This window comes from Asparagus officinalis, chromosome 3 (genome assembly GCF_001876935.1).
Source record: "Asparagus officinalis chromosome 3, Aspof.V1, whole genome shotgun sequence".
NCBI lineage: Eukaryota > Viridiplantae > Streptophyta > Magnoliopsida > Asparagales > Asparagaceae > Asparagus > Asparagus officinalis.
The window spans coordinates 31666057-31688505 of NC_033796.1; the positions used below are offsets into that span (position 1 = coordinate 31666057).

At 41.2% G+C, this 22449-nt stretch overlaps 1 protein-coding gene across 1 annotated transcript in view; it reads left to right on the forward strand.

Annotated features, from left to right (window-relative positions):
- The window catches only part of LOC109833665 (MADS-box transcription factor 23-like), a 55053-nt gene that overhangs the window by 18292 nt on the left and 14312 nt on the right, over positions 1-22449 (forward strand). The window contains exon 3 of the mRNA XM_020401415.1: positions 4566-4644. Coding sequence (XP_020257004.1) covers positions 4566-4644 — 79 coding nt within the window. The remainder of the gene's footprint in view (positions 1-4565; positions 4645-22449) is intronic.

The window sequence follows — 22449 nt, forward strand, 5'->3', positions numbered from 1 at the left end:
CTACCTACTGAAATCTAAAGATAAAACCTTCAGCAAATTTATCGAGTTTCGGACTCGTGTGGAGAAGTAGGTTAGACTTCAGGTGAAAATATTCTGGGACTGAGGAGGAGAGTACCAATCTAAGGAGTCGGAAGCATATTTCAAGGAGTATGAAATCATTGCTGAAACTACTACTCCGTATTCTTCGTAATCCAATGGAATTGCAGAAAGGAAGAATCACACATTAACCGATATGGTAAATTTGATGCTAATCACATCTGGTCTACCTATCTGCTATTAGGTAGAGGCTATACTAATGGCTAACTGGATTCTAAACAGAGTACCCTATTTCAAAACTGACAGTACTCCTCATTAATTATGGTTAGGATATCCAGATCTTTTGGATAGTCTCAAAATGTGTGGGCGTCTTGCATATATTCGAGTTCTAGATATCACAAGGCCTAAGCTCGGACCAAAGGCAAATGGGTGTGTATTTCTTAGCTTTGCTGAAGATAGCGATGCTTATAGATTCCTGATCCTTAGAACCAACTCTGTCATTGAAGCTCGGGATGTAGAATTCTTTGAGGACAAGTTTATCAAGGATAAATATTTATTACTCAAAAATATACCAGGGAATGCTGGTACGTCAGATGTACCAGAGATCATTGAAGCTCGGGATGCAGAGAATGCTGGTATGTTAGAAGCACCAGAGGAGCCAGTTTCATGAGAAACTGAAAGTGTCAATAATGAAGGAGTTACTAAACCACCTTCCTAGCATGTCAGGAGACAGAAAGATTTTGGAGATGATTTCATCACCTATAATATGGAAGGAGATCTACAAACTTTCAAAGAAGCAACACAGTCGACAGACGTTCTTCTGTGGAAAGAAGCTATAGATGATGAGATGGATTTATTGATCCAAAATCACACTTGGAAGTTGGTGGATGTACCTGAAGGTTCAAGGCCTATCAGTTACAAGTGGATCTTCAAGAAGAAGCTTCTTTTTGATGGTACTATTGAGAAGTATAAAGCAAGACTAGTGGCAAAATGATTCTCTCAGAAAGAATGAATATATTTCTTTGATATCTATGCACCAGTTTGCAGGATTACTATAATCAGAGTGCTTATCACATGGACAGTGATAAAAAGGTTTGTCATACATTAGATGAATGTGAAGACTGCATTTTTCAATAGAGATCTCAAAGAAGAGATCTACATGAAAAAACCAGAAGGAGTTGATGCTCCAGTTGGTAAAGTTTGTAAACTTGTTAAGTCTATATATGGACCTAAGCAGACACCAAAACTCTGCCATGAGAAGTTCGATGGGGTTGTTCATAACAACGGGTATCAAGTTAGTAAATCTGACAAGTGCCTATATATCAAGATCGCTGAAGGAAAGGTAGTGATTATCTACCTCTATGTGGATGATATACTCATCATTGGGAGTGATTTGTAGATAGTAATATCTACAAAGAAATTTCTTTCAGCACAATTCAACATGAAGGACGTAATTCTCGAAATCAAAATTATATACTTTGAAGAGGGTATTGGATTGTCCCAATCTCATTATGTTAAGAGCATGCTAAGAAAGTATGGCTACTATGATCCGCCAAAACTGTCAGTGTCGTATGATTACAGTAATAAGCTTCGACCGAACACTAGAAGACCAGTAGAGCAGCTAAGGTATTCAAAGATCATTGAGATTCTTATGTACGCGATGGAGCTGCACAAGGCCATACATAGCATTCGCTGTAGGAATGCTTAGTATGTTCACAAGTAATCCTGGAAAGCTTCATTGGGATGCTGTTCAGAGATTGATGAGATACTTAAAAAGAACTACAGGTCTGCGCCTATTCTACACTGGATATACGGCTATAATCGAAGGCTATTTAGATGTGAGCTAGTGCGCAGAACCAAATGAGTGCAGATCTATTGGAGGTTTTGTTTTCACCATGAGTGGAGTTGTCGTCTCGTGGAAGGCTAAGAAGCAGACTATGATTGCACAGCCATCGATGAAATCTGAGTTCTTCGCACTCTGTGCTACAGGAGATGAAGCTGAGTGGCTCAGTTGTTTTCTTCGAGACCTTCCATTGACAGAATTGTAAGGCACAATTGCTATCTATTGTGATAATTAGATAGCGAGTGTTGTGGTAGCAATCTCGATGTCAATGGAAAGAAGAGGACCATTTGTCTGAAGCATGGCTATTTGAGAGAACTCATTTGCTAATGAGTCATCTATGTGATTGACGTCCGGTCTTCAGAGAATGTGGTTGATCCTTTGACTAAGGGTATGAAAAATGACATCGTCGAAATGACGTTTGCTAGAATGGGTCTCAAAGTTTTATGAGTCTTACAAATATTTACCATGTACATCAAATTATTAGTTCAAACCTTATGCTACTAATGATAAGATAATTAGTTCAAAAGTTAAGTAAAATTTACAAAGTTTGGTGAGTCTTACAAATACTTACCATTTATATCAAGTTATTAATTCAAAGATTACGCTATTAATGATAAGATGATTGGTTCAAAAGTCAAGTAAGATTTGCAAGTAAGATCCTATCATGGTATAAAGGATGACTGTTAAGCCTTAATGAGTCCAAAGCATTTCGGATGCGGGCTGTTGGATAGGTAACATGTTTAAAGGACTCACCGATGATCCTATCATATAAAGGGGATGGCTGTTAAACCTTAATGAGTTCAAAGCATTTCTGATGCGGGGTGTTAGATAGAAAACGCCTAAAGGACTCACCTAGAATCCTATCATGAGAGAGGATGGTTCTTCAGATTTAATGAGTTCAAAGCATCTCAGATGCGAGATGTTTGATAGGAAACATGCCTAAAGAACTCACCTATGTCTGGATGGAGATTTGGTCGTCTCCTATGGTGTCTTATGGAAAGATACCTAGAGCCTTAGCAGAAACCAGGACAAGCACAGAGCCATAAATGTGCAAGGAAAAGAAAAAGGTAAAGGCAAGTGTGGTTCTAAGTGAAAAAAACTACCGCAAATGAGTTTGTTCTTGTGTGATCGCTGGATTTTAGACATGTGCTGGTTCAAGCCTCTGCTACACCATGCATCTATCTTTTATTCAGTTAATCTAAGGGGGATTCAAGTCCTTGTGAAATCTACCTTATGCACAACGATTGAAACAACGACACCATTACACGACACTAGTTTAAAAACTTGTGGGGGATTGTTAGATTTTTTGGTTAAAACCGCTTTCCAAAAATGAGTTTTCAAATTATGTATTAATTAATTACTGGTATTTTTCAGAAATCCTTTGCAACGTAGCAGAAAGTTAAAGTTTTGGTATTTTAAAAGGTCCTGTGTTCGAGGCTTGCCAAAGACAAACCAAGAATTGTTTTTATTCAATTTAATCCCTTATAAGTTCTAGTGGGTCGTGGGCTTGTGGGCTCTTGAGCTGTGGGTTATAAACCGTGGGCCAATGGGTCGGGGATCGGGGCTAATCGGGCTGAGGCACTAAGTGGCGCTTTGTAAGGCGCACACGGAGGCATCGGGGCTAGATGACGCTGTTTGGCGCCACGTTGGCTGCCATTATGGCAAGGGAACGCGACTCTCGCGTTCACACGAGGAAGCGATCCTCGCATTTGCGAGAGGGAACGCGACCCTTGCGTTCGTGAGAGGGAACGTGACTCTTGCATTTGCGAGGCTCGAGGCGACCCTCGCATTGCGTAGAAACGCGAACCTCGCGTTTAGGCGTTACTACATGAAACAATTAAGCTTGAATGCAACAGTTACAACAATCAATTCATTTGCTGTTACAGTCATAATTGTCATTATGATTTGGAATAGTCATATTTATGACTGTTTGTGACACTTGAGCTGGCCTTTGAGGCCTATAAATAGTCATAAGAATGGCTAAACATGATTATCTTTACTCTTAACTCACATAAAATTCAATTATATCTTCAAATAGGGTTCAGTTTGAATGACATACCGATATCTGGCCCGAGTTTAAGAAGAGTTTCATTTTTTTTGGATATCTGAGCCACATTCTAAACTGAAGTGTTCAACGTCATCTAATATTATAATTTGCCTGTAATGTTGCCATATTTTATGCAAATTATGGTAACTTGTGAATGACCATGTACAATTACAAAAACAACATCAAAGAATGATGCACTTTTTTGGTATAGCCTTTTCTCAGCTCCTGAACTCCATATGTGAACGTTTTTCCCTATATAATCTATAGATCACCATATTTTCTCTCTTTGAGATTTTCTCCTCAGTTTGTGTTTGTTTCGTATAGGAAAAGCTTGTGATGTTGTCGGATAGCAATGAAAAAAATGCGGGCTTGTTCTATTATTATACCATTAAGAAACTTTATGAAAAAAATAAGCAAGTAGTTTCCAAACAAATAATGCAAAGTACATTTACATAATGATGGATTAGAATTTCATATCATTGAATACCGAAAGGAAAAAAGAAAAAGGTTCTGCCACCTTTTTTCTCGTCCTTGACATAAATTTATGCCACAGTTAATTTTCCAGTATCATACGCTAAGATAAATCAACTTGATTGATATCTTACAGAAGATTAACATAAGAAATTCTTGCAATATCAGCATGAAATCTGTAATCGAGCGCTATGACAAGGCAAAAGAGGAGCACCAGCAGAAGCAAAATGTCAACTCAGAAGTAAAGGTATGCTAAGTATTTTTTTTCAAACATATCCAACATTGACCCCCGCATGTTAATCATGTACTGTTGGCTAATGCGAGCTTGAAGAGCATATCAATTACCTAGAAATTATTAATAAAAATATTTTCAGTTCATTTACAACTTCGTTTTACATTAACAAGATCTCTGATACTACGTTTACGCATTATGTTGCATGAAAAATATGGCTTTTGGGTGATTTACAAGTTAGATTATAGTGCATATATCTGTTAACTTACGTGAGCTATAAATACGTAACTAACGGTTTTCTCTTATTCTTATTTTTTTCTCTTCAGTGATAGCAGAGATTTTGTGTTGCTGTAGTTGATAGAGATGTTAATAGGAAGTATTTCGATAAATAATATCATATCAAAGCGGGAGAATTATAAGAAAATGACCAATTAATCTTAGTATGCCAGTATGCAATGAGGGAAGAGGGCTCTTCAAATTCTTAATGCAAGAAAGTCATGTGACTTTAAACACAAGGATAACACATATCTAGGCAAAAGAAAGTGAATCAAACTGCACACCTAACAACTTGGAAGCTTTCAACATATTTAGCATGTGCCATGCTTCTATGATTCTGTGCTGCAAAATTTAAGGTTAAAATTTTTATTTGGCTACAATGGAATGAAAGAAAAATTAAAATTCGTCTTAGAACAAAGAAGGCCTTTAACTAAAGGACATGGTGTGTGATACTGATACCTCATTTACTTGTCCCACATCGAAGAATTTATGGAAGTGTGGTGTGTGATATTAATGATACCTCATTAATTTATTTGTCTCACATTGGGAATTTATGGAAGTATGGATGAGTTCATAAGAAGGCCTTCAACTAAAGGACATGGTGTGTGATACTAATACCTCATTTATTTGTCCCACATTGCAAATTTATGGAAGTATGAATGAGTTCATAAGGTGTGTTGTGATGCCTCATTTATTTATCCCATATTTGGAGCATACAAAAGTATGGATGAGTTTATAAGATGAGTCATGTGAATTTAAATGCAACAATGACTAGTCATTTTTGAGTAATTTGAACCAAACAACGTGTTTCACTCAATGGGTCCTAGATCTCACATGGCGTTAACGTGATAGAGGGCCCAAAGCTTGACAAGTGGTAGCGAATTAGTTAGCTAGTCAGAAGTGTGGAACTAAGTGTTATGCGGTACAAAGTCCTATATTAGGTGAGCACGATGAAGCCATCTCTAGAACTTGCCTGAGTCACCTCTGTAATCCACACGATTTGGTTTTGATTCTAGGATTGACCATCGACATGTTGTGATGAGCCCGTGTTGGCTTTCAATAGGATCGGCCTAAGCTTCTTAATTTGCAAACACAAAAGAAATATTGGCTTCAAGTGGCCGAATCTTGATGGTAGTGTGACTGCAGGAATTAAACAAGCAGAACCTTCCTTTGTATTGGCCGAAAAAAAAAAACAGAGCCTATACTCGTTTACAAACCAAAACAGAACCTGGGAGCCTTTTTTCTGGGACCGAACAACAGCAGCAAACAGAGATCCAGTTCTCTGTTTTGGAAGATGTACACAGGCCGAAATTTAAGCAGGAGAAAATCTTAATGAAGTTTTATTTTGCGTTCTTCTAAACTCAACAATTGTTTACATATATATAGGATTAAGATCACAACTCTAATCTTATCCAATAACTAGAAACCTATCTACTAACTAGTATTCTACTCTAATTAGAATTCTACTAACTAACAATCCTTGGACTGATTACAACTCACATTCTCCCCCTTAATATGGACGAGATTCCAAGTTCCTTACTCCTAGAAGCTCCCGCATCTCGATGAACTTCACCCTTGCTAGTGCCTTCGTGAGAATATCCGCTCGCTGCTCGCTCGTGCTCACGAACTCCACTTTAATCTGTCCTCGCTCAACACACTCTCGAATGAAGTGAAAGCGTGTGTCAATATGCTTGCTTCTTCCATGGAAAAACTTGTTGTCGACATAAAGTGTAACCGGCTTGGGCTCACACCCAATCAATTCGCTAATCAAGCTCCTCAACCACAAGCCTTGGCACGCTGCTGCAGTTGCCGCCATAAATTCTGCCTCGCAGGATGATAATGCCACTGTCTTCTGCTTCTGTGATGTCCAAGTGACCAAACTGTCACCTAGATAAAATGCCATGCCGCCTGTGCTGCGCCTGTCATCAACGTCTCCCGCAAGATCACTGTCAGTGAATCCCACCAACTCTTCATTGCCTCGACCTCGTTTGTACACCAATCCGTAGGACATAGTACCCTTCACGTACCTCAAAATATGCTTGACAACCTGTCGATGCAAAACTGTAGGGTGCTCCATGTACCTACTCACAATCCCCACGGCATATGTGATATCGGGTCGGGTGTGAGTTAGATACCTCAAAGATCCGATAATGCGTCTATACTCCGTCACGTCCACCGGTGTTCCTTCGGAATCCTTTCCAAGCTTTAGCTTTGTTTCCATAGGATATTGCGTCGGGTTGCAATCCATCATGCCGAACTGACCCAAAACCTTCTTCGCATAGGCCGCCTGCCTTAGTGCAATACAATCATCTCGCTGATCCACCTCGATACCAAGATAATAGGAAAGCAATCCAAGGTCACTCATCTCGAACTCCTTCATCATTTGTTGCTTGAAAAACTTTATCTCATCCGCCCTCGAGCCCGTAACGATCAAGTCATCTACGTACACGCCAACAATGAGTGTATCCCCTCTGTTACTCCTTGTGTATACCGCCTGCTCCTGAGTGCATCTTGCAAATCCGATGCCCTTCATGCACTTGTCGAGGCGCGTGTTCCATGCCCGAGGTGCTTGGCGTAGACCGTAGAGTGCCTTTGAAAGCTTGTAGACCTTGTGCTCTTGATTCTTCACAACGAACCCTTCAGGTTGAACCACATACACTTCTTCCTGGAGATCACCATTTAGGAATGTCGACTTCACATCCAGATGGTGCACCTCCCACCCATTCTGTGCTGATATGGCGAGGATTATTCTGATGGTATCAAGCCTCGCCACAGGTGCAAACACCTCATCAAAGTCCACGCCTTGCTGCTGGACATACCCTTTTGCTACAAGTCTTGCTTTGTGCTTGAGAATGTTGCCTTCATTGTCCTTCTTCAGCTTGTACACCCATTTGAGACCAATGGGTTTAGAACCTCGCGGTAGCTCCGTGAGTATCCAAGTCTTGTTCTTCTCGATGGCCTCCATTTCCTTCTCCATAGCTATCCGCCATTCTTGATCTGATGCGGCCTCGAGATAGTTCGCACCGCTGTTGAGTCCCCTTCCGCTGCGAACTCTACCCAGCTGAGTGGTTCTACGTCTCCATCTGCGCTCCATTGCCATTCTTTTCCTTCCTCGAACACGACATCCCTGCTGACATGAATTCTGCCGTGTTGAGGGTCGTAGAGGCGATGTGCTTTGCTTCCTTCTTCTACCCCAATATACACCATTGGCGTGCTTCGGTCATCGAGTTTCTTGTGTGAAGGACCTGCAATCTTCACATGCGCCATACATCCAAAAACTCTCAAGTGTTCTAGGTGGGGTTTCTTACCAAACCAAGCTTCGTAGGGTGTGTGGTCGTGCAATGCCTTGGTTGGTAGTCGGTTGTGATCGTACAACGCCTTGGTTAGTAGTCGGTTGAGGATGTACACCGCGTGCCTCACCGCTTCGCCCCACATGGTTCCAGGCATATGCATGCTCTTAAGTAGGCTTCTCGCCATGTCCATCACCGTGCGATTACGCCTCTCCACTACACCGTTTTGTTGCGGGGTGTACGGTGCAGTGAGATGACGCTTGATGCCGTAGTCTTCACAAAACTTGGTGAACTCCTTTGACAAGAACTCGCCACCACGATCCGTCCTCAATGTCTTCACCTTGTGGTCACATGCGTTCTCAACCTCTGTTTTGAACTTCTTGAAGGTTTCACAAGCTTGACTCTTGGCCTTCAACATGTATACCCACATCCATCGGCTGAAATCATCAACGATAAGGAGGAAGTAGTTATTCCCAGCAAGTGTAGATGGGGTGATGGGACCACATAGGTCAGCGTGTAGTAACTCTAGCGGCTTCTGAGCTCTGAAATTTGCTTGCGAAGGGAACGGTAGTCTTGCTTGCTTGGCGACGAGACATCCTTCGCATAGTTGGTTCGGGTGCAAGATCTTCGGCAACCCGGAAGCCATCCTCTTATCAGTCATCATCTTGAGGGCGAAGAAATTTACATGCCCAAGGCGAGCATGCCATAACCAAGCTGGATCGTTAATGTTCGCCATCAAACACGCCGGCTTGCAAGTCTTTAACTCTATCCTGTACAATCGGTTAGTTGAACGTGTCACCCTCATCAAGAGAGCACCGTTCCTATCAAACACCCTCAGGAACTCACCAGAAATCACAACGTTGCTTCCATCTTCAGTCATCTGACCAAGGCTAATAATGTTAGATTTCAAACTTGGAATATAATATACCTCAGGTAGTAGCCTTTGATCGCCGTTGTTGCACTGAAAGAGGATAGAGCCTTTCCCCTTGATCTCTACCGCGGATCCATCACCAAACTTGACGGTTCCCTTGATATTTTCGTCGAGCTCCTTGAACTTGTCTCGGTGGCCGGTCATGTGATTGCTAGCTCCGTTGTCAAGGTACCAACTGCACCTCCATGGCCGAAACCACCTCCTGGACGTCCTCCTCTGCCGCCGAAGCCGCCTCGGCCTGCCTGGCCGCCGTGCTCCCCTCCGCGGCCTGCTTGGGCAGCGTGGTGCTGCTGCCCGCTGCCGTGGTACTGCTGTCCGCCTCGGCCTCTTTGGCCACGGCCACGCCCACGACCGGCCCCGCGACCTCGTCCTCGACCGCTGCCATCATTGGTTGTAGGTGTTGAGAGGAAGCCTCCGCCGTTCTTCTTGCTCCTTGCTTGCCACTCCGCATGCGTCAACAATAGGTGATCGTCGACGTTGTTTCGAAAAACACGTGCCCTCTCCTCGTGGGCTTTGAGGCGCCCGATCGCCTCCTCGAGTGTCATGTCGTCGATGTCCCCGAACTGTTCAATCGTGGAGACGATGGTAAGGAATCTCTCCGGTACCACCCGAAGTAGCTTTCTGACGACGTAATTCTCCTCCATCTCTCCGCCTAAAGCCCGGATCTTGTTGACGACTCCTGTCAACTTCGTCGAAAAATCGTCGACGTTGTCATTCTCCTTCATCCGGAGGAGTTCGAACTCGGACTTCAAGGTCTGCACCTTCGCGTTCCTCACACGATCCGCTCCTAGGTGCATTGTTTTCAGCGTGCCTCTTTTGCCGTTTGCTTCTCTGCGATCACCATCAAAGTCTCTTCAGGAATCCCCTGGTAGATGGCCGCCAACGCCATCTGATCCTTCCTGTGTTCCACGGACGCGCCTGCCGCGGGCTCAATGGCATCCCACACGTCTTGAGCCTTCATGTAGACTTTCATCTTGATTGCCCACGAAGCATAGTTGTCCCTCGATAACATCGGATATTGAAGAGTGAGCGAACCCACCTTGGTCGTCATCTTCTCCGAACTCGTCATCTCTTCAGATCTTGGTTGGTACTTAGGCATACACCGCTCTGATACCAATTGTTGGCTTTCAATAGGATCGGCCTAAGCTTCTTAATTTGCAAACACAAAAGAAATATTGGCTTCAAGTGGCCGAATCTTGATGGTAGTGTGACTGCAGGAATTAAACAAGCAGAACCTTCCTTTGTATTGGCCGAAAAAAAAAACAGAGCCTGTACTCGTTTACAAACCAAAACCGAACCTGGGAGCCTTTTTTCTGGGACCGAACAACAGCAACAAACAGAGATCCAGTTCTCTGTTTTGGAAGATGTACACAGGCCGAAATTTAAGCAGGAGAAAATCTTAATGAAGTTTTATTTTTCGTTCTTCTAAACTCAACAATTGTTTACATATATATAGGATTAAGATCACAACTCTAATCTTATCCAATAACTAGAAACCTATCTACTAACTAGTATTCTACTCTAATTAGAATTCTACTAACTAACAATCCTTGGACTGATTACAACTCACAGCCCGTAGATAAGGTTGGATGACTGTGATACTTCATTTATTTTTTCAAATCAGAAACTTATGACAGGATGGGTGAGTTTAGCAGTGATTTAAGCTAAATATGCTGAAATTAGTGGACCCAGCAAGGCTTACATCAACTAATGGGCTTGTGGGCGTGGCAAATGGTATTAGAGCAATAGTCAGCTAGAAGTGTGGAACTAAGAGCTGTATCACATAAGCACAGTAAGAAGCACTCCTAGAATCCATATTACATTGTTGTAATCCTGGGATGGACCATTGTCATATCATGACAATGATGTAGCGGGGTAATTGTGACAACCTATTTATTTGTCCCAAATGGGGAACTAATTAAAAGTATGAATGAGTTCAGTGAGTGGGTCATGAGAACCAAGTGCAAAAATGTCCGGTGACTTTCACAGTGGTTTGAGTGAGCATGTTTAACGCAATGGATTCTTCGACTTTACATCACGTCAACAGGCTCACGGACCTAGAGCATAATAGATGGTAATTGAGCAGTTAGTTAACCTGGGGTGTGGAACTAATTGCTATGTGAAACTAAGTTCTGGCGTGTGAGCAGGTGAGAGCCACCTCTAGGACCCAAAGAAGCCAGATGTGAAACCCATATTTCATGATTGTCATCCTAGGACGAGCATTATCATGCTGCAAAGATGTAGAGAATTTGAGGCGTATGAAGTTAAAATTAATGCTTTGTTAGCTGATTTATGTATGGGTTTATGTGTGTAAAAAATGAAATGTAATGAGTCATTTGTGTTGCACATGAACTAGGTTCTTGTATTCGCCAAATATATGTCTAGCATTAAATCCCCAAATGAGTTGGGTTAAATGAGTTTGTCATGCAAACTCTCATATAAAGATAGAAAAACAACTTCGGTTCGATATCTGTAAATCCTCATCTCTCTCTTACCTCCCTACCATCTCCAAATCTTTCATTGTTGACCAAATTAAAAGCCAACAGATGATTATGGTATGCCATTTATTTGTCCCACATTGTGAACTTAGGTAAGCATAGATGGGTTTATAAGGTTGGTCATGGAAATCAAGTGCAACTATGACCGATCATTTTTACTGTGATTTGAGCCAAACAATATGTTGTATTTATTGGATTCCAGGTTTTACATTTTGTCAACGGACTTCGGGCCCAGGCATGACAAAAGTCATAGGAATCAAGTGTAACAATAACTTGTCGATTTTATAGTGGTTTTGTGCTAACAATATTCCTAGTCAAAGAGTTCCCTCCCCATGGACCATGGTAGCCCCTTCTTGTTCATTCGATACTCCAAGCCCTCTTTCTTTAACGACCTGCTAGAAAATATCTGTTCAGATGCAAATTAGTAGGCTGCCTAACTCATGTAAGATCTCTATGATAAAAATTTGAAGGTAAAGAAGATGAAGGGCTGGAAACTAAATCAGCTGAAACATATAATAACTCACAATACACCAGGCTGCAGAATCTCCTAAGAGAGTTATAAATCTGCAAGGTGGAACATGATCAGCCAGCAGTAATCTTTAAGGGAAAATTTACAAAACTTCTTAGGGTACATAATTCTCATGTATGGCTAGAGCGGAACAGGTGGTAATATTTGCACGTGTTGCAAAACTACCTACATAATTTATTCTTTTGAACTTCCTTTTAGAACTGGGTTATGGTTATGTAACAATATCCCAAGCTTGGCTTCAAATCATCAGCTGGAGTTAAGTCCAACTTTGTAGTAAACATGGGGAAAGCCTGCCAAGACCACAGGCTAATTTGGCAACAAAGCAGCATGAATTGCCTGCTTCAGCTGAGTCTCCCTACGAACGCAGAGCTATTGAAAATTCATAGACATAAGTTCACAGCAAAAGTCTTCTTCTGGAATCTTATCAGTTAAGAGCTAAATGGCAGGTATGAACTCAATTCTGTGGTAAAAGGCTTTGATAGGGATCACGGTCACGATAATTAAGTTGATATGAATTCTACAAAACTAGACATGCATGGGTATCCAGAAACTTATCCACTTACCACACTATCCTATAATTAATAAATATAACTTAATGACAACTGCAACCTTGAATGAAAACTGCAACCTTGCTTCTTCTTGCCTCAGAGGCGCATATCCAACAATGGTTCCGGATTATAGCACAAGAGGTAGTTCTGCCTGCCAGGGCCACCAAATATCTATCTTCTCTTCCTCAAAATTCATTTTATCCTTGTTTGGATTCCAGTTCCTGTCATTTATCACATTATATCACAAGATTAACTTATCTAGGTCAAAACAAGTGCTCTCCATTCATCCCTTTCATGCCGGTCTTAAAGATGAGATAACTTCAAGAATCTGGAGTTCATGATCATTGAGAACAATAAGAGGGTTAAAAATCTTATGATCATAAGGGTTCTTGTATTGTATTTTTTCCCATACATTGAAGCTTAAGATCATGATTTAGTAACTCATAGTTAAGGCCTGATCTGCTATTTAGGAAATGTATCCTCCTGTTTTCATGAGACGAACTTGCAGATCATATGGATATTTTACACTTCGACTGTGAATCTCACATTGCTAGATATTGGCATGTCCGCAACCTTCACTTTCATCAATTCGACCGAACAAGCCTATCGGTCGACCGATTCGACTGACAGAAACAAGCTAGAAAAAATCCCTCTGGTCAGTCGACCGGTGGGATATATCGGTCGACCGATGGGATATATCGGTCGACCGATAATGTACACGAAGCAGACTGAGGAAAAGTCGCTCTGGTCGGTCGACCGATAGTGGGTAAAACTGATTCCCAGTTTGTTTTGGATTCTGTTTTGAGTTAGAGTTTATATATATAACCCTGAACGTTTTTGTGAGGATTTTTATCATAAAAAGAGCGTCTTTGAGAGAGACATCTAAGCACTTTGAGAGAGAGATCTCAGAGAGAGAAGTAGTTGTTTGGAAGCTTGTAATCTTCATCAATAATCAAAGAAATTCTAGTGTGGCTTCCAAGGAGGTAGGTACGTTTGCCGAACCTCGTTAAAATCTGGTGTTCTCTCCTTTATTTATTCTTTCCTACATCTTTTATTTTGCTGTGATTTCTTACTTGCTATTTGTTCGTCACAAGATCCGAAGGGAACGTTGCGTGGAGGTTTTAGATAGGTTGTCGATAGATTAACCCCAACAACTGGTATCAGAGCTAGGTTTGGCAAAGATCTATGTGAGAGCTATAGCAAAAGAAGGCAAATCGAAGGTTGAGAAGTTTGACGGATCAAACTTCGCCTACTGGAAGTCGTAGATGGATGACTATCTGCACCAGAATAATCTTTACCGTTCATTGAAGGGTAAAGCGAAGGGAAAGAAGAAGGAGGAGACAGACGAGGACTAGGAAATACTGGATCGAAAGACTCTGGGGCAGATCCGATTATCGCTTGCAAAGTCAGTCACCCATAACATATTGAAAGAGAAGACAACAGTGGGGCTTATGGAAGCACTCATAAAGATATACGAGCAACCGTCAGCCGCAAACAAGGTGCATCTCATCAAGAGATTCTTCAACCTTAAGATGGCAGGAGACTATTCCTTCATGTTTCATCTCAGCGAGTTTAACACGATTGTTAATCAACTCATCTCAGTCGACATTATGTTTGATGATGAAGTGCAAGCCCTAGTGATACTATTGCAGTTGCCGGATAGCTAGGCAGGTTGCATGACCGTAATTAGCAACTCGGCAGGAAATAAAAAGTTAAAGCTGAGTGAGGTTGTAAGTATAATTTTATCCGAGGAGGTTAGAAGAAAGTTGGCCAAATCAGAGGGTTCAGATTCAGCCCTAAGTTTCGTGCAAAGAGGCCGAAGCTAGAATAAGGGTAACCAGAACAGGAAGCAGTCGAAGTCAAATAAGAAGAGGTCGAACTCGAAGGTGAGGCCTATCAAAAGGAAGTGTTGGAACTGTGACTAGGAGGGTCATATGTCTTCAGTTTGCAAAGCGCTAAAAAATGATGCAAATGAGCGGGAGACTCATATTGTGCAAGATGCCTTGATCCTTGCTATGGATAGTGATACCGATTCATGGGCTAGTGAGTCAGGAGCCTCATTCCACGCCACTGTTAATAGGAAGCTTTCTCAAAACTATGTAGCAATGGAATTTAAAAAAGTATACTAGGGGATAACAAACCTTACAGTATTGTGGGAAGAGGTGATGTGCAAATAGAGATGAAGGGTTATAAGTGGTCTCTGAAGAATGTGAAACATGTACCGAAGCTGGAGAGGAATCTTATTTCAGTTTGTCAGCTTGGAGTGGAAGGCTATGTTTTAACATTTACTGTAGATTCGTGGAAGATCTCCAACGGTATTATTGTGGTTACTCGCGGTAATAAAATTGAAACTCTCTACTTAACTTCACATGCGAGTGACACCTCGCAATTACAGTTGGCAAGAAAAGTGTAGATCTGTAGCACAATAGGTTGGTACATATGAGTAAGAAAGGTATGAAGATTCTATACTCACAGTGAAAGCTACCTGGCATCGATTCAGTGAAAGTTGGTGTTTGTGAAGATTGCATCTTTGGGAAGCAGAAGAGGGTCATTTTCTAGAAGAGTGGAAGACCACCTAAAGCTCACAAGTTAGAGCTTGTTCATAAAGATGTATGGGGTTTAGCTAGCATGTCTTCTCTTGGTGGTTCGGCGTACTATGTCACATTTATCGACGATCACTCGATGAAGGTGTGTGTATACTTCATGAAGCACAAGTCAGAGGTGTTTGGGATCTTCAAGAAGTGGAAAACCATGATAGAGAACGAGACAGATCTAAAGATGAAGTGTCTTAGATCAGACAATGATGGAGAGTATGAGATGGAGGAGTTCAAGAAGTTCTATGATCTGAATGAGATTCATTTAGAGAGGACTACTCCAGGAACACCGCAACAGAATGATGTTACCGAAAGGATGAACAGAACGTTGACAGAGCGTACGAGGAGCATGCGTCTACATGCAGGTCTACCTAAGACATTTTTAGCAGACGCGGTACATACAGCAACATACTTGATAAATTATGGACCGTCAGTCCCACTGAACTTGGGATTCTAGAAGAGGTTTAGAGTAGCAAGAAAGTAAGTCTCTCACACTTGAGAGTCTTTGGTTGTGTGGCATATGTTCATATCAGTGATCATGTCAGGAGCAAGCTAGAAGCTAAGTCACAGAAGTGTACATTCATTAGATATGACATTGATGAGTTTGGATATCATCTGTGGGATGATAAGAACAGGAAAACCATCAGGAGTAGAGATGTCATATTTAATGAAGAGGTGATGTATAAGAACAGGGACAATGATAAGGATAGCCAAAGCAGTGGGAGCAGCACTAATGATGCAGGTGTATCTGAGTACATGAATTTAGAGGAACTTCTAGATGGGGGAGACAATGTTAGTTTTGACCAAAGAACAGAGAGGACTCCAAGTGCAGAGACTAGCACCCAGGACGAGGAGCTCAGGAGGTCATCCAGAGTATCCAAACTAAATCCCAGATATATTTCGTCACTACATTACTTACTTTTGACAAACAGTGGAGAACCAGAGTATTATGAGGAGGCAGTGCAACATAGTGAATCTCAGCAGTGGGAGCATATGATGCAAAAAGAGATGGATTCTCTCCACTCGAATGAGACATGGGAGTTGGCTCAGCTTTCTTTGAACAAGAAAGTTTTACATAACAAGTGGGTCTACCAGGTCAAGCAGGAAAGTGATGGTAGCAAAAGATACAAGGCCAGATTAGTTGTGAAAGGATTCCAACAGAGGGAAGAAATGGATTATACAAAGATGTTTTTTTTCCATCGTGAAGTTTACAACCATCAAGATGGTGTTGAGCTTAGTAGCTGTTGAAAATCTCTACCTTGAGCAGTTGGATGTAAAGACTTATTTTCTTCATGGTGACTTGGGTGAAGAAATTTACATAAAGCAACCTGTTGGATTCATATAGGAAGAAAATGAAGAGATGGTATGTACGCTTAAGAAGAGCTTATACAGTTTGAAACATGCTCCAAGACAGTAGCATAGGAAGTTTGATAACTTCATGCAGAGCATTGGCTATGGAAGGTGCAATTCAGATCATTGCTGTTACTTCAAGAGGTTCGAGTCCAGCTATATCGTGTTATTGCTGTATGTAGATGACATGTTAGCTGCAGGACCATGCTTACAGGAGATAAACAAGTTGAAGAAGAAATTGGCAAAGGAGTTTGCCATGAAGGATTTGGGTACAACCAAGCAAATTTTTGGGATGTGAATCAATCAGAATGTAGCTGAAGGGACGTTGAAGTTGAGTCAGGCTGAATACATTAGGAAGGTACTTCAGAGATTTAACATGGAGAATGCAAAGACAGTTAGTACGCCCCTTGGAAGTTAGTTTAGGTTATCAGAGGAGCAGTCGCACAAGACGGATGCAGAGAAGGAGTTCATGACCAGAGTGTCATACTCGTCAGCTATTGGTAGTCTTATGTATGTAATGGTTTGCACGAGACCGGATATCGCCCATGCAGTGAGAGTTATGAGCAGGTTTGCCAGCAATCCATGAAAGCAGCATTAGGAGACCATGAAGTGGACACTGAGATACGTGAGAGGGACTACAGATATGCCACTATGCTTTAGGAGAAAACAATTGGTACTGCAGGGATATGTAGATGCAGACTTTGCTGATGATCATGATACAAGACGAAGTACTACAGGGTATGTTTATACTTTAGGGTCGACAATAGTGAGCTGGGTCTCACGTTTGTAAAAGATAGTGACGTTGTCCACGACTGAGGCAGAGTATGTCGCAGTGACTGAAGCTAGCAAGGAGATGATTTGGTTGACTGGGTATTTAGAAGAGTTGAGTCTGAAGCGAGGGAACAGAGTTCTTTATTGTGATAGCCAGAGTGCAATACACATTGCCAAGAATCCAGTATATCATGTCAGAACGAAGCACATCGACGTGTGTTACCACTTCATACACTCGCTGATAGAGGACGAAAAGTTACTGTTGGAGAAAATTTTGGAGAGCCAAAATCCTGCAGATATGTTGACGAAGACAGTGACCATTAAGAAACTGGAGTTGTGCGCAACTTCAGTTGGCCTTCATAAGTAGGAGATGAGGGCAGAGACACACTAGGAGGACCGATGGGATCACCAAGAATGATATTGATTAGAGAAAGAAATTTTCCGAGTAGGAGAAGGTGCTTGCTAAGATGGCTGGACTTCAAGAGAACTTGTTCAAGGAGGTTTGGTCTCCAAGTGGGAAATTGTTGGTTTTCGGGATGTAGACCCAAACCTAAGATAAAAAAAACAGCGAAAACCCCTCTAGTCGGTCGACTGAACAAGCCTATCAGTCGGCTGATTCGACTTACAAAAACAAACTGGAAAAAATCCCTCTGGTCGGTCGACCGATGGAATATATCGGTCGACTAATAATGTGTACGAAGCAGACTGAGGAAAAGTCACTCTGGTCGGTTGACCGATAGCTGGTAAAACTAATTCCCAGTTTGTTTTGGATTCTGTTTTGAGTTAGGGTTTATATATATAACCCTGAATGTTTTTGTGAGGAATTTTTTATCATAAAAAGAGCGTCTTTGAGAGAATCTTCTGAGCCCTTTGTGAGAGAGATCTCAGAGAGAGAAGTAGTTGTTTGCAAGCTTGTAATCTTCATCAATAATCAAAGAAATTCTGGTGTGGCTCCCAAGGAGGTAGGCACATTTGTCGAACCTCATTAAAAATATGGTGTTCTCTTCTTTATTTGTTCTTTCCTATATCTTTTGTTTTGCTGTGATTTCTTGCTTGCTATTTGTTCGTCACAAGATCCGAAGGTCCCATTGCATGGAGGTTTTAGACAGGTTGTCGATAGATTAACCCCAACATACTCTATAAATATAGCAAAAGTTTTTACTCTGAATAAAACAGTTGGTCAGATTCCAGAGACTTCTATTGTGTGACCATTGGTCGACAAGCAACTGAGGCAATCAACTGGCAGATCCTGTGCTGCTAGCTCTTCTTAATTGAAGCCGGTTATATTACATTCAAAAAGACTTGCTATCAAGAACATATGTACATTACAAAGACTTTTGTAATGGATGAACATTGGTTGACAAGCAACTGAGGCTTGGCTCAATGGGACTAGGGGGACTGGATTATTGGAGATCACAGATTAAAGACTGGACACATTAACCCTACAGTAATATGCTTTTCGAACAAAAAAAAAATTTATCAAGTGTTACACAATTGCAGGATGATCCCCCATTCCACATCACGGTACATTGGAGTGGCACTCTTTTTATCTCCCCAGAGGATGCATTAGGAAGCTTCGTTGAGCAAGAAAAATTAGTGAATCAAATTCCCAGCACAATGTTAGCATACTCTTAAGGAGAACAGAAGAATAGATGCTATATTGCAATTTTCATAGTTAGAAAGAATCTCAAAAGAGGCCTCTTGGGAATACATTTACAAAAAAGAACGGGAGACAGAACTGCATCCATGTACCCATGTTCTTGATAGTAAGTCTTTTTGAAGGTAATGTAACCGACTTGAGTTAAGAAGAATTATTAGCATAGGATCTGGCTGTTAATTGCCTATCCAAACATGATGATAGGTTGAATCAACATGGATGCAGAGGATATTGGTCAATAATTCTGTGTCAAATTATGGGTTCCCTAGGATTTCGATAACTACACCATCCAATTATACATAGATTGCTATGTGTTCCATGAAATGAAGTTACTGCCAATAGATATAAACTTTTTCCAGGTCATTCTCGTCAACAGTGGAACAAGAGAACTGCAGGAATATCTTTCAGCGCTAAGTTGAACAAGCAACTGCCAATTCTAGAACTTGCAACGCAGAACCATCAAGGGTATGTAAAAGTTACTGGAAAACATCACTGTCTTCAACATACTAAAATACTGTAAATTTCAAAGTCATACTCAATATCTCCTGCAGGCATCTCTCCTTGTGCCTCACCTCTACAAGCACATCTATGTTATTTCTCTGTTGCAGATTCAGTCTGTACCTTCAGACATTTGTTTACCACCCAACTCAACAATCAACCCCGTTTAGGTAGCTCCTATACATATATCAATTTATATTTGGATTCTTTTTTCACTAAATCAGAGAGCACATCAACTAAAATATGGTGTTAAGATATTGAATATGAACATGCCAGTGAACGCAGTATACATGACAATTAGAGTCCTTATACACGAACAGTGAAGTAAAACTGGTCCGCATTCTCATTTATGATCAGAACATACTGTTCAAACATAGATGGGATCTGACCAAACACTTTATCCTAAGATTGGAAAGTGCACCAACCATTATAAACTTCCCCAATCCTATCTGCACAATAAAATTGGAAACTAACGCAGTTCATCAAAGAAATGTGCCTCATTAGAAATCATTTTAAATATTTTGGATATGGCTGGTGTTCCTTTGCATAACCATGAATGGGTACGGTGGATACCATTCATTACAACACCTAGGACTCTATCTGAAAAGGACATCCATAAGCTTATATTATTAATTGAAAACTATTATTAGCCAAAAGGGTAAAAGTTTACTGCCTCCTTCACAGATGAGACCATGACATTTTCAGTGTCTTTCACTGTAATGGGAGAAGCTCAGCCCAAGGTCATCAAGTATTGAAGGTGAATATTAAGCTTAGCTGGAAAGGGTTGGGTATTAAAGTAAACGTAAAGATGAGAAATTCAAATGTAGATGTGAACATAAGGATGAGAAATTCAAATGTAGATAACTAAGCATCATGATGCATCCAATATATTTTGGGACTTCTAATTCTTCAAGATCAAGAATGATTCCATGAGAGGTAGCATGTAGATACTATAAATGGAAAACATGATTTTGAGTGTCAACTAGATAGAAGTGAAAGTCTAATAGTAACAGGTATAACTAGATATATTACAATCTGAGATTTGATTTGGAAATATAGATTATATTGGTCACGGGTTTCTAATGCCTACAACCAGCTTGCCCGAGAAACCATAAACTTTCTGTAGGCTGTCTAAAAATCACTGCAGATAGCTGATCCCCATAAAATACTGATGATGAAAGTTATAATTTGATGACTTTCAGAAGGCTACAACTTGAAGACTTTCACGTAAATCGATGAAGGCTATAATCTGACGACCTTTACAATAATTGATGAAAGTTCAGACTCGACGGCCTTCGCAATCATCAACAGGAGTCATAAACTAATGATTCTCATATGTCAAGGAGCCAAGGCAAAGATTACAAGATGACAATCTTGACAACTCTCTGACAAAAGAGATTACATGATGCTAATCTCTTCAAAGCAAGGCGCGGACCTCATCACCGCACTCTAAGACCAAAAAGCAGAGGTCCTCCCTGCGTTTCAAGACCAAAACGCAGAGGTCCTCCCTGCGCCCTTCTTGCGTTGCAACATCAAAACGCAGAGGTCTTTCCTGCATTGCAACATCAAAACGCAGGGGTCGAACTCGTGTTTTCTGCGTTTGAATGGTTCAAACAGAACCTGAATGGTTTCAAAACCTTATCTCCACTTAATGGGGTCGGTTACACTCCATTATGGAGAGATTTTAGGCGGAGGGGGGGGGGGTTACACCCCTTAAAACCCTTGAATAGTTTCAAAATCGTTTTTCACGAAATGGGATCGGTTACACCCCATTATGGAGAGACTTAAGGGGACGGTTACACCCCTTAACCCCTATAAAAAGCTAAAAATTCAGCTTAGAATAGATATTGGGATCTTTGAGCATTTTCGGATCTAAAGATCAGAAAAGAGCTTCTTCAATCATCCGATCTTGGAGCTTTCGGCCTTGGCTTGAGAATCGATTTTCGGTTATATCAAATTAACTCTTTTACAGAGTTTTCAACTCGTTTAGAGTTCTTTAACTCGTTCAAAGTTTTAAACTTATCACGCAAGTTCTCCTCAACGTCAATCAAGAGGAATAAAGCATGTTCCACAAAGCGAGGTGGTCGGATCGTCAACGAGAAGCAAACTCGACATGAACATTGAGGGAGACATCTCATCGCTACCGTGAAGAACCCAGATTAAACAAAGAGAAGGATGCCCGTCGACCCTTCTCTCTTTTGTAAATCGGGAATCCGATCAAGAAGATTGCAATTTCTTTTTTCTAAGCTAGTTAGAGAGAAATTGAATCGAGTGAATTGTAATTAATTCTTTTTCTGAGTCTGTCAGAAGGAATAATACAAACAGATTCCTCAATTGTCTTTTTTTAATTTTCCCACAAACAAAAGATGGCGACTCCGCTGGGGACTAGTTTCTCTGACGACGAAGTGGTGGCTCAATCCGATATCAAGCTCACTAGAATGATCGTTAAAACTTTGATCATCAAGTTCGATCAAGCCAGATATGAGGAGTTACTCTCCTCTGGATCCCTTATCCCCAAGGCTATGCGCAAGATCCGTAAAGTCTCTAAGGAGACTAAAGCTCCAGTTATGACCGACTCATCAAAGAACTGTCTCCCCTGGGGGTTTCACTGTTCAGACAGTCCCCTCTCTGAAGGAGAAGACTTAGCTTCGGGTAAACTCATCAATCGAGTCGAAAGTTCTGTACCTGCGCCAAACAAACGGGTATCGGGTCACAAAAGGGCCATCACAGTGACCACCTCTGTCAACGCCGATAACATTGCTGCCTTAAAACAGGCCAAAAAGAACGTCGCTCGACGGAGGAGGAGATCCCTACGACGAGCATATCTTCGAGAATGCTGATCCTCAAATCAACAAGAGTTTCATGTTCGTGAGCCTAA